Source organism: Passer montanus, unplaced genomic scaffold, assembly GCF_014805655.1.
Source record: "Passer montanus isolate IOZ18808 unplaced genomic scaffold, ASM1480565v1 scaffold35, whole genome shotgun sequence".
Taxonomy (NCBI): Eukaryota; Metazoa; Chordata; class Aves; order Passeriformes; family Passeridae; genus Passer; species Passer montanus.
In genome coordinates, this window is record NW_024368263.1 from 3,575,537 (window position 1) to 3,585,919 (window position 10,383).

At 48.7% G+C, this 10,383-nt stretch overlaps 1 protein-coding gene across 1 annotated transcript; it reads left to right on the forward strand.

The window, feature by feature from the left end:
- Positions 1-224: 224 nt before the first annotated feature.
- On the forward strand, positions 225-2,197 carry WFIKKN2 (WAP, follistatin/kazal, immunoglobulin, kunitz and netrin domain containing 2). Its single transcript, XM_039716214.1, has one exon. It carries the CDS (start codon positions 284-286, stop codon positions 1,724-1,726), a length of 1,443 nt encoding a protein of 480 aa, XP_039572148.1. The 5' UTR covers positions 225-283; the 3' UTR covers positions 1,727-2,197.
- Positions 2,198-10,383: the final 8,186 nt, after the last annotated feature.

The following is a 10,383-nucleotide window of genomic DNA, read 5'->3' on the forward strand; positions in this document are numbered from 1 at the left end:
AATACATTTTCCTTCTCGAGAGTCTTCTTCAGCACTTCAGAACCCCCTGGGAAATGCTTAGGGGATGTTTCTACTCACTGGCAGCTGGGGCACTGAGTTTCAGACCATGGATACCTGTGGCAGAGCTGAGTTTCTGGGCTCTTTGCTTGCTGAGTCTCCAAAAAGGCCTTGACTCTGTTCCCAGTAATGATCAGGTTATTTTCCTTCCCCACAGGAGTGCGAGACCTTTGAGAAGTGCTGCCCCAATGTCTGTGGAACCAAGAGCTGTGTGGCTGCCCGGTACATGGACATCAAGGGGAAGAAGGGGCCTGTGGGGATGCCCAAAGAGGCAACCTGTGACCGCTTCATGTGCATCCAGCAAGGCTCAGAGTGCGACATCTGGGACGGGCAGCCCGTCTGCAAGTGCAAGGACAGATGTGAGAAGGAGCCGAGCTTTACCTGTGCCTCTGACGGGCTCACCTACTACAACAAGTGCTACATGGATGCAGAGGCCTGCATCAAAGGCATTACACTGAACGTGGTCACCTGTAGGTACCACCTTACCTGGCCAAACACCAGCCCTATCCCCCCAGAAACAACAGCTCGCCCTACCACCGCCTACTCCGAGACGACAGTCGTTGATATCCTGCCACCTGCACTGGTGAACAACCCTGTCCATCAGTCTGTCTACGTGGGAGAGACCGTCAGCTTCCTCTGCGACGTTTCAGGAAGACCCAAGCCAGAAATCACATGGGAGAAGCAGGTCGATGGGAAGGACAAAGTCATCATGAAGCCAAACCACGTCAGAGGGAACGTCGTGGTCACCAACATCGCCCAGCTGGTCATCTACAACACGCAGCTGCAGGATGCAGGAATCTACACCTGCACTGCCCAGAACAGTGGTGGCCTCCTCCGGGCAGATTTCCCTTTGTCAGTCATCAGAGGAGAGCCCACATCCAAGGAAGCTTCCCAGAACAAAACACATTTTCCAACCGACGAGTGCCTGAAGCAGCCGGACAGTGAAGACTGTGGGGAAGAGCAGACCAGGTGGTACTACGATGCCAAGAAAAACAACTGCTTTACTTTCATCTATGGGAACTGTAACAGCAACCTCAACCACTTTGAGACCTACGAGAGTTGCATGCTAACGTGCATGAATGGCCCCATCAACATCTGCAACCTGCCTGCCCTTCAAGGCCACTGCAAGGCCTACGAGCCCAGGTGGGCCTACAATAGCTTGACAAAGCAGTGCCAGTCCTTTATCTACGGCGGGTGTGGAGGCAATGAGAATAACTTTGAGAGCCGGGAGGCCTGCGAGGAGATGTGTCCCTTCCCAAAGAACACGCACTGCAAGGCCTGCAAGCCCCGCCAGAAGCTGGTGACCAGCTTCTGCAAAAGTGACTTTGTCATCCTGGGCCGTATCACGGAGCTGACCGAAGACCAAGACTCAGGACATGCCCTGGTAACCGTGGAGGAGATTCTCAAGGATGAAAAGATGGGATTAAAATTCCTGGGGAAGGAACCACTAGAAATCACGCTCTTGAACATGGACTGGAGCTGCCCGTGTCCCAACATGACCACAGTGGATGGCCAGCTCATCATCATGGGCGATGTCCACAATGGCATGGCCATCCTGCAGCCTGACAGCTTTGTGGGCACCTCCAGCGTCCGGCGCGTGCGCAAGCTCCGCGAAGTCATCCACAAGAAAACCTGTGAGCTTTTGAAAGAGTTCCTGGGATTGCATTAACCTCCCTCACTTGTGTGAGCTGCCCTGATCCGTGTGTTAGTAGGGCTAACAAGTGCTAGGCTAGTGCCAAACTAAACACACTGTTTGAAGATACGCTGTAGGAATTATGTGGAACCCCTATTTTAATCCATTAATGATGCTTAGCTACAACATAGTTTGGTCTTTGGCAGGCATGTAAACCAGCAGCAAAAGGCCATTAATCTTGCATTGAAATCAATTTCTCCATATAGGAAGTGCCATTTAACTAGTTGACTCACTTTGGTAATTATAAAATTTTTATCTAGCTTCCATCATAAATGACAGAATTCATAGCATTTATTGGGCTACACAGCTAAGAAATATATAATGTAAATTTAATCTGTCTCTGTTTCAGTCTGATTCGTCGTCATAAGTCACTCTTACAGCAGGACTAATATTTCAAGAGAAAAGCCTGTAAATTATTATCTGTATTTACAATTGTGCACATTTAACCAACCTAAGCATGTGTTTTCGTCTTTTAATTGCAAATTTCCTTTTTTTTTTCCTTTTAAAAACCTCATTTTTAAATGACAACTACTACCTATCTTGCAATCCTTAGTGAAGGACAAACTCTCTTGATCCTATGCCCAGGACAACAGGTCCCTGTAAAAGCTCAAGGCACAGTCTCACCCTGAAATGACATTTCTGTCACCAGAACAAGGTCAGCAAACATCCTTGTTCCCTATTTAAGTTTCAATCAATATATTGTCTATCACAAAAAGTCCAAGCCAGGTCAGAAGTGTGCTGCCAGCTCTCTTGCTTTTGAAAAGCCTTTACACTTGTGCATACACAGCAATTTATTGCTTGTTTTCAGTAGCAATCCTGCTTTTATAGATGAGAGGGTAAAGTAAGAGGAGTCAGAACAAAATTCAACCTGGGAAAGTGCGATACAGTCTGCAAACTGCATTAGGCAGATGCAAAGCTCCTGAATCTGAACTGCACAAACACAAGCAGACAATTTAAAGGCTTTTATCAGTGTCACCCTTTCAGAACCTTTTTAGAGTCTTCCAAACCTCAGAATACTCTTTCCTTCCACCAGGCCACTGTATACAGGTGTATGAACGAATTCCCTAAGGCAGCCAGCGTGGGCTGTGGGTGGGAGCAGGTGAGTATGCATAGGATCAATCATTTTAACATTTGTGTGTCCAAAAAATGTAACATTTGCCTATGCAAAATCCTTAAATAAAGAAAAGGCTGATCATGGAAACATCCTGCCTTGCTGAGGACTGTGATTGCAGGGAACAGGGGCAAACATGGCACAGTGAGCCTTGTCCCTGCTCCTTGTTTTGTGGGCTCAGCCAAGTGACTGTAGCAGGGCTTAGAGCTTGCTGCCCTACACAAAGGGCCAGTTCAGGGGCTGTAGAAGTGTCAAGACATGTCTGGGTGAGAAGGAAGGGAGGAAAAGAGGCAGGAGGGTGCAGCCAGTGCTGCCCCATGGTGCCATCTAACGGGCTTGCTGCAGGGCAGCCAAGGCTGGCAGTGGGATGATGTGCTGCAGGCCTGTGATGGGGCTGGGTATGGCAAGGGCTGGGGAAGGAGATTAAACAGGCAGATGTTGGGCATCTGCACCCCCTAAAGCCTGCACATGTGGAGTGTTTGGTTGTTGCAGGGAGGAAAACTCAGTGAGAGAAACAGTGTCGGATGTGAGCTCAGCTCTGCACCAGCAGCCAGGCCTTGGGTAGAGACCACTGCAGGATGGAGAACTGGGCTCCTCTCCCAGTGGTTTGGGCTTGGTTTATTTCTGAAATGTTCCTGCAACAGGAATGGATCTAAATATCCAGTTATTTGGGTAATTTCACAAGAAGCTGCGTGGGAGGGAGAGAGAGGAGTCTGGACCAGGCTTTGCTGACAAAGAAAATACCTGCTGGGTTTTTGTTGTACCTTTCCTAAGTGTATGTGAAAAAAACCTCCAATTAAAGGCCCATAATGTTTGTGTATGTTCTTGTGGAGACCATTTAGCAGCTGGCATGTCCACCAGATCATCCCTGGCTGTGGCAGCCACCACTGACCCATGCCTCATCTGCCATTTTTTTGAGCAACCTGAAGGAAGTGGCATGTTCTTGCCATACTGACAAAAAGGTTTTGGAGGATGAAGGTTTAATAAAGACAGGGTTTGTATGGCTCCTTTTATTCCTAAAATTAGAGGATTTTGTAAGTGTGGGAGTGTTGAAGTGACTCGGGAGTGTTGGAGTGACTTGGGAGACATGGAGCTGGTTGTTCAGAAGAGCTGGGATGCAAACATAGCTGGGAGCAGAAAGCAGAGGATTCATTGCTGCTCTAGCCAGCACAGTGCATTGCTGAAGCCTTGGCTCAAAAGTGCTTTATTGGCTTTCCTTCCTGGTGAATCCACTGGGAAGGCATCGGGCACTTAAAAGATGCAGCATGCAAGTGCTCTGAGGCACTGAGAGCCAGGGCTGTGCAAGGTGTAAGGTGTCTGCCAGCCCCCTTGGGACACACAGGGCTGGTGTGCGAGGGTTTTCCTGCACAGGGGATCCTGGGGGACACTCTGGGTCAGTTTCCCAACGTGGTGGGGTGAGATGGACACTGAACAGACCAACCCAACTCCCTAACACAGCCCAGCCACTCTCGTGATCTCCTGCCCAAACCTGCAGCCAGGATCATGTGAGCCCCTCGGGGTGCCCCTGGCTGTGCCCCAGTGCACAGAACCATCACAGCCTTGTGATCTCCTGCCCAAACCTGCAGACAGGATCATGTGAGCCCTCGGGGTGCCCCTGGCTGTGCCCCAGTGCACAGAACCATCACAGGTGCCCTGAGGCAGAAGGAGCAGTGCCACAGGCATCCCTCACCTGCTCAACAGGAAAAAAAACCCGTTCCTGGCAGTGCTGGGAGCACCACACCTCCCCGTGGCATGGGACTGACCCCAACCTCAAGCCTCTCCACCTTCTGACCTTGAAGAATTCAGCTCTCCATGCAAAGCCAGTATTTTAGTTCAGCCTCTTATTAAACCCTTAAGAAGCCTAAAATTCAAGCCTGACCAGTCCAGCAGCCCGGGGATGCTCCTGCATGGGGCCAGTGCAAGGATGTTGCTCCACCTTTCAGGACTAATGGGCACGTGCATGTGGCTCCTCTGTGTTGCTCATGAGCTCAGGTTCCATCTTGCTCTGTGGGATCCTTCTCTCAGGCTGTCAGAAAGCTGGAAGGAAATGCCAGTATTTAGTTTATATAAAATGTGTGAGAGGAGAGAGGAAGGGAAAAGCCTCCCTGAGTCCTTTCCCTGCATGGCTGTGGGCTCAGAAGGTGCACCAGTGCCTGTGTGAGGCTCCAAGGAAGATCTGGGGCATTGATGCCTCCCCCAAAGCCACATGACTGTGGAAATGACCTGATGTCAAAGCTTTCCTCCATGTGCAGACTGGAGGAAAACAGCATTCCCCAAAGACACTGGCTCAGGAAGCAGCACAGAATCATAGACTCATTGAGGTTGGAAAATACCTCCTAAGATCGAGTCGAACCAAGAAACTGGGAACAGACCTGCATTGGCTGGGTCTGACACCTGCACTGGCTGGGTCTGAGACCTGCATTGGCTGGGTCTGAGACCTGCACTGGCTGGGTCTGACACCTGCACTGGCTGGGTCTGAGACCTGCAGAAGTTCCCCAGGGCTCAGGGATGGATCTGATGGATACTTGACAGCCCTGAACCAGCATGAGGTGCCCACCTCCCTCACTCCCACCCTGGAGTGAGGATGAGAACTGCAACCCCCGAATGTGCAAACCCTGCAGCTGGACAGACACCATCAGCACCTGGATCCCAACAGGAGTCACGGGTTACTCACTCTGCCAGCAGGGGACAAACAGCAGCAGCAGCAAAGTGATGGTGAGTGGCTGCTGCACACAGATTGCACGTGGGGCTGGTGCCACCCAGGGCTGGTGTCACGTAGCTGGCAGGGCACAAGGAACTGGCTGGGTGATTACTCAGACACAGATCCTACATCACACAACGCCCAGAGCTGCTGAGCTCAAAGGAAAGAGCAATTGAGCATGTTCTCATTGCAGGGGCTCCAGATGAGGTCAGGCAGAAGATTTTTTGGGCAACCAGTTCCAGAACTAGGAGCAAACAGCAGTGATGACGCCACTGGAACATGATTCAGACAGCAAAGAGCTCAGTTTCCACTTGTTTTGAATGAAATTAGGGACCCCTGCAAGAATTCCCCCCTGGCCATGGGTCTCAGTTGCTGAGGGAGGTGGTTGTGATGAAGGTCATACATGGCTTCAGCCAATACCTAATGATTTCCTGAAAAAAGGAGGATTAATTCAGCTGGCACTAAATGAGCACCTTGCACCACAGGGCCCACTTCCTCCACCTGAAACACCTCGTGCCCCAGTTGGCTGTAATTTGTGCATGTGCATGTGCTGGGAAATTCTCCCTGTGAAAAGATCATGGCCAGGCTGGTACCTCCAATGAGGCTGGATGCAGCCAGATTTTAAAGGCTGTGAAAATGTCAGCCAGAGCAAGAACATCCAGTTTAAAGCCTGTTTTAATACCAAGTATTTAGTGTTTTCCTCTCTGGCAGGACTGGTTACTGATTGACTACAAGTGACCTCCAGCTGCTGTATTGATTTACAGCAGCTGTCAAAGGGCAAAAAATTAGCCCCATGCCAAGACCTGAGAGCCTCTGAATGGAGGTTGCACAACTGAATTAATGTTCTGCCAGCACTTTAAATCTTGGAAAGAAAAAGTCAGCTTAAGGTCCTGATCTCCAATACAAACAGCAGTGGGATTTGAAGATAAGGTTGCAGCACTAGACAACGTATCTATTAGCCAAAAAGCAGCACAGTCTGTTTAATTCTCAGCTATTTATGGCTGGGCAAATGATATGACTTTTAGGCCTGAGAGTTTAGAAGACAAATGGAAAGTCTTCCAAGGGCTGATAGGTGGGTCAGGTTTCAGTGAGGAAACTCTCTAACTCTGGTATTTTTCTCTGTGCCCATCCCTACATCCACCTTTCTTCCCACCCAGCTGTCCCTGGTGCTAGCCCAGCCAAAAGGTTTTGGGGGGGTCTCCTCCAAACACAGACCTGCATGTGCCAGGGACCAGCTGTGGCAAAGGCCATGAGAGTTGACTGTCCATGTTTCAGAATTAGAAGGGCACTTTGGGGTGGGGACAAGCCTCCCCAGACCCCTGGGACTGTCCCCTGGGGCAGGAGACTGATGGTCACAGGATGGAAAGGGCCACTGGGCTTGTCCCACCTGGCAATTACTCACCCCTCTCATGTGTCCCAGACATGCAGGAGGGAAGGAGAAGGCTGGACACAAGAAAAAGAGGGAAAGATTCCTCCAGAGGAGGGAGGGGGAATATTTTTTCACCTTAAACTGGTCTTACAATGTGACAGTTGGTCTGGATTACCTGGCATAAAAAAAAACAAACCACCTTGAAGGGCTTTGTGCCTTCTCTTTCTCCTTTGCTCTGCTCCTCACTCCTCTGAGCCAAGGGGGGACTGTAACACGTGTAAAGGACATTGCTTCCTCTACTGCTTGAAATAAACAGGAAAACAACAGTAATAAATCTCCTGGATCAGATGGTTTTCATCCAAGGGTAAAAGTACTTGCATAAAACATTGCTTAACCATTAACTGAGCAGATAACCTTTGCTTCAGTGTGTGGCAGGACCAGAGCACAGAAGGCAGCAAACATGGGGCTAATTTTAGAGGATGGTTCCCAAGGGCTGGGTAGGAAAACTCAGCAAGTCTGGCAGAAACTGTAAGAGAGGCTAAAACTCTAAAGCTGGGTGGTAAATAGAGTTTGAGGAGGAAGAGTGTGTGCTCCAAGAGAGGGGAGTGATATCCTGTGACTCTTCCTTTGAACAATCACAAGGACAGGGATGGTTCAGTTGAGAGTTGACTTGGATCAAGGCCTTAGAGCTCCAGCTGTCTCACCCGAGGCTTTTAAAGTAATTTAGCTCTCCTGAATCTGGGAGAGATGTCGACAGCCTCCTGAGCCAACAACTGGTTGAAAGATCAGAAAGAAAGGGTAAGACCAAAAGATCAGAGTTCAGTGTGAAGAGAAGTCATCAGCAGTGTCCCAGGGAACCTGTGGAGGGTTTGAGGAGGAAGAGTGTGTGTCCTCCAAGAGAGGGGAGTGATGTTCTGTGACTTTTCCTTTGAACAATCACAAGGACAGGGATGGTTCAGTTGAGAGTTGACTTGGATCAAGGCCTTAGAGCTCCAGCTGTCTCATCCGAGGCTTTTAAAGTCATTTAGCTCTCCTGAATCTGGGAGAGATGTCGACAGCCTCCTGAGCCAACAACTGGTTGAAAGATCAGAAAGAAAGGGTAAGACCAAAAGATCAGAGTTCAGTGTGAAGAGAAGTCATCAGCAGTGTCCCAGGGAACCTGTGGAGATGCTCTGGGAGGGGGATTGGAAAGGTAGGATATTAAGGTTGTTGTTGATATCAAGTCATTCAGGGCTGCAAAACCACAAGCTGACTGTGAGGAGCTGCAGTAATACCAAGTGACAGGATGATAAAATAGAAAATTAAATGTGATATTGATTAATATACATGGGGGAAATCGAGTCCTGGCTCTGCATTCCTATGACAACTTCAAGCAAGCTGCTCCCATTCCAGACCTGGATGATCCACACATGGGTCTGACCAGAGGGTCCAGCAGCCCCCTGAGCAGATCCTCCACATCACCCATCTCAAAACAGCACCAGCAGCTTGACAACCTGCAACATTCCCCCATTAACAGGCACAAAAGCCCATGGACATCTCAAAATCCCAGCAGCACTGGCAGGAGTTCAGGCTGGACAGGTTACTGCCCTGCTAAGAGAATGCTCCTTGCAATTGGGAATGTGCTCCTGAGGTCACCAGGTAAATCTCAGCCACGTCCCAGCCCCATAAGGTCAAGTCTTGCTAAGACAGGCACCTCTCCTGCATCTGCCCTTCAAGCAGCCTCTGCTGCAGCAGGGATAACAGGCACACACCCAAACCCAGCACTGGAGCCCTGATTCTCTCCAGAAGATCCCCACAATTCCTGCATCTCTGGTGCTTGGAGAAGACACTGGAAATCACAAAGCTCCTGGAAATGCCTCCAAGGCTGGCCTTGACCACATCCCTCCATCCCTGAACAGAGCAAGATGCAACCAGGATATTCCAGGTGAGCTGTGGGGCAGGGGGGGTGTCCTAGAACTATATCCTAGAACTACAATCATCAAAGGCTTTGGGTTGGAAGGGACCTTTAAAGACCTTCTCTTTCCATGCCCTGCCATGTGCAGGGACACCTTCCACCAGCTCAGGTTGCTCCAAGCCCCATCCAGCCTGGCCTTGAATGTTTCCAGGGATGGAGCACCCTCCACCTCCCTGGGCAGGCTGTGCCAGGGCCTCTCCCCCCTCACAGGGCCGGGGTCTCCACCCAACGCTGCCCAAAATGTAATGACAGAGCTGTAGCCAACGCCAGCCCCAGCAGTGTGACACTGACACTGCAGCCACCGTGGTGCCAGTGATGTGAGGTCCTCCCCACACGGCCTCAGCCTCCTATTCTGGCAATACTGGAGAGCAAACTGAAAAATGAAAAAGAAAAAGAAAAATAAAAAGAAAAAGAAAAAGACCCCCAAAAAACAAAAACAAACCACAAAAAAAAAAAACCAACAACAACAAAAAACAAACAAAAACAAAAACAAAAAAAACCACAAAAAACCCCAAAAAACCCCAAACCAAAACAAAAAAAACCCCAAAACATAAAAAAAAACTCCAAAAAAACAAAAATCAAAACCAAAAAAAAGCAAAAAATCCACAAAAAAACCCAAAAACCCCGAAACCAAACAAAAAAAAACCCCGAACCAAACCAAAACAAAAAAACCAAAAAAAAAAAAAAAAAAAAAAAAAAAAACCCAAACCAAAGCAAAAAACCCCCCAAAACAAAAAACAAAAAAACCACAAAAAACACAAAAAACCCCAAACCAAAGCAAAAAACCCCCCAAAACAAAAAACAAAAAAACCACAAAAAACACAAAAAACCCCAAACCAAAGCAAAAAACCCCCCAAAACAAAAAACAAAAAAACCACAAAAAACACAAAAAACCCCAAACCAAAGCAAAAAACCCCCCAAAACAAAAAACAAAAAAACCACAAAAAACACAAAAAACCCCAAACCAAAGCAAAAAACCCCCCAAAACAAAAAACAAAAAAACCACAAAAAACACAAAAAACCCCAAACCAAAGCAAAAAACCCCCCAAAACAAAAAACAAAAAAACCACAAAAAACACAAAAAACCCCAAACCAAAGCAAAAAACCCCCCAAAACAAAAAACAAAAAAACCACAAAAAACACAAAAAACCCCAAACCAAAGCAAAAAACCCCCCAAAACAAAAAACAAAAAAACCACAAAAAACACAAAAAACCCCAAACCAAAGCAAAAAACCCCCCAAAAAAAAAAAAAAAAAAAGAAAAACCAAACCAAAACAAAAAAAGTCCTTATCTCTCAGCAGTGGAGGCTCCAGCCGCTGCCGGCGCCCGACGCGAGGTGGCACCGCGGGGACAGCGGGGACAGCGGGGACAGCGGGGACAGCGGGCACAGCGGGGACACAGGGGACAGCCGCCTCATCCCCCTCCCAAAGAGAAGCATCCTCCCGCTGGGGCTGCCTGACCTTGCCCTGGCTCCTTTGATTCTTTCACACACACGCGG